The 5,679-nt window shown below is 32.6% G+C and overlaps 1 protein-coding gene across 1 annotated transcript in view; it reads left to right on the top strand.

The window, feature by feature from the left end:
- Window positions 1-5,679, top strand: part of KIAA1468 (KIAA1468 ortholog) — a 122,459-nt gene that overhangs the window by 37,116 nt on the left and 79,664 nt on the right. The window contains exons 6-7 of the mRNA XM_023512362.1: window positions 4,262-4,465; window positions 4,569-4,660. Coding sequence (XP_023368130.1) covers window positions 4,262-4,465; window positions 4,569-4,660 — 296 coding nt within the window. The remainder of the gene's footprint in view (window positions 1-4,261; window positions 4,466-4,568; window positions 4,661-5,679) is intronic.

Below are 5,679 nucleotides of genomic sequence, written 5' to 3'. Positions count from 1 at the left end.
TTTATCCTAAGAATCCAAGATTGTTTTAGTATCAAAAAATCAGTCATTGTAATTTACTGTATTAGGAAGCCAAAAAAGAAAAATACCATATGATCATCTGAGAAAGTACAGAAAATGCATTTGATACAATCCAGCACCCATTAAAACTTTAAAGAAATTAGGAAAAGAGGGGAATTTCATCAACTGATAAAGGACATGTACGGAAAACCTATCGCTAACATCAGACTTTATGGTGAAAGGTAAAGATAGAAATAAGGATATTTACTCTCATTATTTTTTATCTCATATTTATTCTCATCACTTTTGTTCAACATTATACTACTAGCTAGTGCAATAAAGCAAGAAAAATAATTAAATGGCACACATTTGGAAGGGAAGAAATAACACTGTCTTTATTCATGAATGATACGATCCTGTATGTAGAAAATCCTATGGACTATCCAGAAAAGATACAAAAACGAATAAGTCATTTCAACAAGATTGCAGGATGCAAGTTAAGTACACAAAAATCAGCTGTATTTCCATATGCTAGCAGCAGACAACCAGAAACTGGAATTTTTTAAAATATAATTTACAGTAGTATCAAAAAAATAGGAAATAACTTAGAGATTCCTTTAACAAAGGGTGTACCCTGACAATTATTAAACATGTGAAAAGAAATTAAAGATGATTTAAATAACTAAAGGGAGATATTGTGCTCATGGGTCACAGGACCTAACATTGTCAGAGTGTCAATTTTGATTTATATTTTCAATATAATCCAATTAAAATTTCACTGTCATTTTTGTAAAAAGCAATGAGTTTTTTCCAAAATTTATGTGGAAATTCAGATGAACTGGTACAGCCAAAACAACTTTAATAAGGAATAACAAAGTTGGAGGATTCAAACTGTCTGACTTCAGGTCTTAAAAGACATAATAGTCAAGAAAGCATGATACTGGTATGTAAACAAATCAGTGGAACAGACTAGCGGGTCTAGACAGACTCACACGTAGATCATCTGACAAAAGTAGAAAGTAAATTCTATGCAGAAAGGATAGTCTTTTTTACAGATGGTACTGATACAATTTGATAATCTATCTCTATGCCCAAAAATGAACTTCAGACCATATATATAGAATTTAACTCAAAATGGAACATAGGCTTAAATGTATGTCCTTAAAAGTTGTAAGACTTCTAGAGGAAAATGTAGGAAAAAATTCTCTGAAGACTTAAAAGATAGGCAAAGATTTTTTAGAGACCAAGCACACATTGTTCTCTGTCAAATTTTCTCTCATCAAAATTAGTAACTTCTGCTCTTTGGAAGTCACTCTTAAGTGAATGAAAATACAGGCTGTAGATTGAATGAAAATATTTGCAAGTAACATATCTGATAAAGGATTTCTATCCAGAATGTATAATGAACTCTCTAAAGTTAATAGTAAAAAAACAAACAAACAAACAAAAAAACCCATTTTTTGTCCTTTGGGCCTGAGATGCCATCTTCCAGTAATTCACCTAAATGACAAACACAAAGGGAAAGAAGAGAGGCACCCAATACACATTCTCTGGGCCTTTTAGAAAACATGGAGTTGTTCTTTTGGCCAAATATATGTGAATCTACAAGAAAGGTGCTATTATAGACATCAAGGGAATGAGTACTGTTCAAAAAGGCATGCCACTCAAATGTGACCATGGCAAAACTGGAAAAGTCCACAGTGTTACCCTGCATGCTGTTGGCATTGTTGTTAACAAACATGTTAAGGGCAAGATTCTTACCAAGAGAATTAATGTTCATGTTGAGCATATTAAGCCAAGATAGCTTCCTAAAGCGCATGAAGGAAAATAATCAGAAGAAGAAGAAAGTCAAAGAGAAAGGGACCCGGAATCAACTGAAGCGCCAGCTTGCTCTACCCAGTGAAGCACACTTTGTGGGAATCAACGGAAAAGAGCCTAAGCTCCTGGAACCCATTCCTTTTTGAATTCATGGCATAATAGGCGTAGCACACAGGAGAACCAAGAGAACCAATGGAACAGTAATATAAGGTGCTGGAACCTTTTTTCTGTGAATTCATGGCATGATAGGTATTAAAAATAAAAGGCTACTATAAAAATAAATACATAAACCAATTTTTAACACATTGACTGCCACATTAGAAAAAAATTGTCACCTTGGGGCTATGGTGTTTTGTTACAAAAATAGAATAAAAACTTTGAAAACAAAACAATTCTTTCTAATTTAATGAAAAGTTTTTTTAAATTATTTTCTGTGCATGAGTTGTATGTGATTCATGCTTACATGCTTATTGAATTTGTTTCTGAGAATTGAGTCTTTTGTCATGCCACAGTATTTAGTTGTACCTGGAGTGGACCTTGGGTGATCCTGGATGATGACTTCTGAATCATACTCCCTAAGTATGTGAAACAGTGTCACAACAGCAGATACTACCCTATTGATTTTGTTCAGAGATACCACCTGACAGAAATATTCATGGTGAAACACACAATAAGAAGTTACAATAATTGGAAAACACAGTCTAGCACACATGTGCACTTGGGCCAGCAGCTGGAGCAGGGCAACAAAAGTGGGGAGACTGCTGATTGACAGCTAAAATAATGAGCAAAGGTTTCACAGCTTCACGACACCCCAGGCTCAAAACGAACATGAGTTAAAGACAACTCAGATGGCAGTTAATGTGTTAAAAGAATAGACAACAATTTTAAATGGAAACGTCACCGAAGAAGACATATTGCCTGGTAAATGAGCTCATGATAAAGATTCTCAGCATCTTTATTCATTAGGAAAATACAAATAAAATCATGCTGAGATACAGCAATACATTTATAAGAATGTCTAAGAGTACCTAAAATCTTGATGAAAATATGGAGCAACTGGAAGTTTCATCATTGCTAGTTCTAAGCACAGGATAAATATGTAATAAATTTTGGATGGGTAATAGAACTGTGAACATTAGAATAATATGTGTAATATTCATTTGGTATTTTTTTAAAGCTAAAACTCAGTTATTGTTGTGGACCAAGCACTTTAAATGTAAGTCCTTTACATACATTTAATCAAATCCCCTTATAAGAAATAGTAAGTGTTGTACCTATTTTACAGATGGCTGGTTTAAGCCTCAAATTCACATACAAGAGGAATAATTGAGACAGATATGAATTTCATAATTACATCTGGTTTTCCCCAAAACTCTCACTTCTAATGATCATATCTGCCTCCAATTTAATGTTTAATAATAGTTATTCCATTTTTCAAATCAAATATTAAGAGTATCACGTTTAGAATATTCAAATAAATACAGGATATCCCCAGGTTACAAATAAGAAAGGTTCTCTAAGGTTTGTTCTTAATTTGAATTTGTATAAAAGGTACATGTACCTATTATCTGTAATAGCCTCCATTCATAAGTGTAAATCATATGTCAAGGACTGCCTGTATGCCTTCGTTCTCAAAGAAAGTCTCATAAATATGTTATAAATAAATAAGTTAAATCAAATCAGTACCAAATTCTGATATGTTAGAGGAAGATAGAATGGTAAGAAAGTATATTTCCATGCAATTGATTATTTTGAAATTTCATAATACTATCTAAAAGATGCTGTGCCTTTTTGTACTTTTCATAAAACTGTGTTGGATTAAATTAAGAAGGATGTTTTAATACCCAATAAATCAAAGAGTAGCTTTGATTCTGAAAACTGCCAAAAGCATATTTGTTAATATAATTTAGAATCATAACTATAGCAAGAAGATGAAGGGATTAATTTGCTTATTTATACACTAGAGATTACAGTAAGTATATTGAGGTTAGAATAATACAGGAAGGAAGAAGAAAATTAATACCATCAATGAGCTTACTTATAACCTGTCAATAATAGGTATAATTTATGAACTAACACTTTCTTATTCTGGACATATTTTATGACTTCATGCAAATATTTGAGCTTATTTTACAAGCTTAGAAGTTAGCACAAGCCTTGAAGTTGAGTTTTTGTTCTAATGAAATTTAGTAAAAAAAGATTGTGTAACATCTTGACATCTAGGATAATTAAACCTGTTTAGAATGTCAGGAAACTTACAAGAAAATATTGAACAGTGGAAGAAATAAGTTTAAGAACATTATTTACTCACTTGGAACATATACTCTGACATGACAATTATTATGTTGAGTTTTCAAGATACTAGCAATAATAATATGCATCTCAAAAATGCAAGATAAAAATCCTCTAAGTTTTTCTTTAACAGATATTTTTTTTACTGTCTTAGGATTTTGAATTATGGGATGATGTAGGATTAAACATTCCAAAACCTCCGGACTTACTGCAACTCTACCGAGATTTTGGAAATCATCAAGTAACTGGAAAAGATCTTGTGGACGTGGCCAGTGGGGTAGAAGAAGATGAATTAGAGGCCCTTACACCAGTTTCAGGAACCCTTCCTCCAACCCTTGAAACTCTCCAGCCTGTAGAGGTAAATAATATCAACCAACTAGTCAAGTCCACAAAAGAGTACGTAAGCTGTGTAAAAACATACTACAAGATCTTGAGTGTCTCTTTTTTTCTTTTTATTTTAGAACTCTATGTTAGTACAGAAATTAGAAGATAAAATTACTTTATTAAATAGTGAGAAATGGTCATTGATGGAGCAAATCAGAAGACTTCAGAGGTTAGTACTTGATCATCATTTCTAAACAAAAATTTTTTTTCCAGATTAATATGAGGGTACATACAATTAGGTTACATAGTTTGCTTTTGGAAGGTTAAAGTCCAGGTTGTAGTGGTGTCCATCCCCCAGAAGTGTGCAGTATACCCATGCAATGTACACATTGGTTGAGTATTTATTCAACCCATTCCCCCTCTCACCCCTAACTTGAATTTGAGTTTTTCTCTCAGCTGAGCATGTAGTTGTTAATCCCCTGGTTCTAATTAAATATTAAGTACATGTAATGCTTATTTTTCCATTTGTATGATACTTAGGAGAACATTCTCCAAATCTGTCCAAATGGTTTAAAAAGATACAAAATCATCTTTTTTATGACTCAATAGTATGCCATGGTATACGTATACCACAGTTTATTAATCCATTCATATGTTGAAAGGCACTTGGGTTGTCTCTACATCTTTGCAATTACAAACTGTGCTGCAATAAACATTTGAGTGCAAATGTCCTTATGGTAAAATGACTTTTTCTTTTGGGTACTTACCTAGTAACGGTATTACAAGAACAATTGGTAGGTCTACTTTTAGTTCTTTGAGGAATCTCGATTCTTCTTTCCACAGAGGCCATACATAGACATTGGTAGGTTATATAAATAATGTGAAACAGAATTTTAGTTGTAAGCCAGAATGTTTTTGCTTTTTAATACTTCTGAAAGAAAGTTCTCTAATTGCTTTATGTATTTAAAATAATCATGTCTTTTTCCCTAAAAATAAACTTGCATAGTGATCTTACAATTGATTAGGTCTTGGACCTAAGAAATAAGATTATCTTTACTTCCCTTTCACTTTAGTATTGTACATATTTCCCATTCATTCTTTCATTTAATTCTTGTAATAATCCTGTGGGTTTGATGGAGTTATCCCATCTTGCAAAGGAATAAGGCAAGTTAAGTGCTAATTAAAAGCAGGACTTACAAGGCCGTTTTTATGCCTCATTGAGAGTGTGTGTCTATACTTGTAGATATA

Source organism: Otolemur garnettii, unplaced genomic scaffold (genome assembly GCF_000181295.1).
Source record: "Otolemur garnettii isolate 467f Iridium unplaced genomic scaffold, OtoGar3 scaffold00027, whole genome shotgun sequence".
Lineage (NCBI taxonomy): Eukaryota > Metazoa > Chordata > Mammalia > Primates > Galagidae > Otolemur > Otolemur garnettii.
Note: the sequence above shows the minus strand (reverse complement) of the source record. Positions and strands in the feature narration are given on the sequence as shown.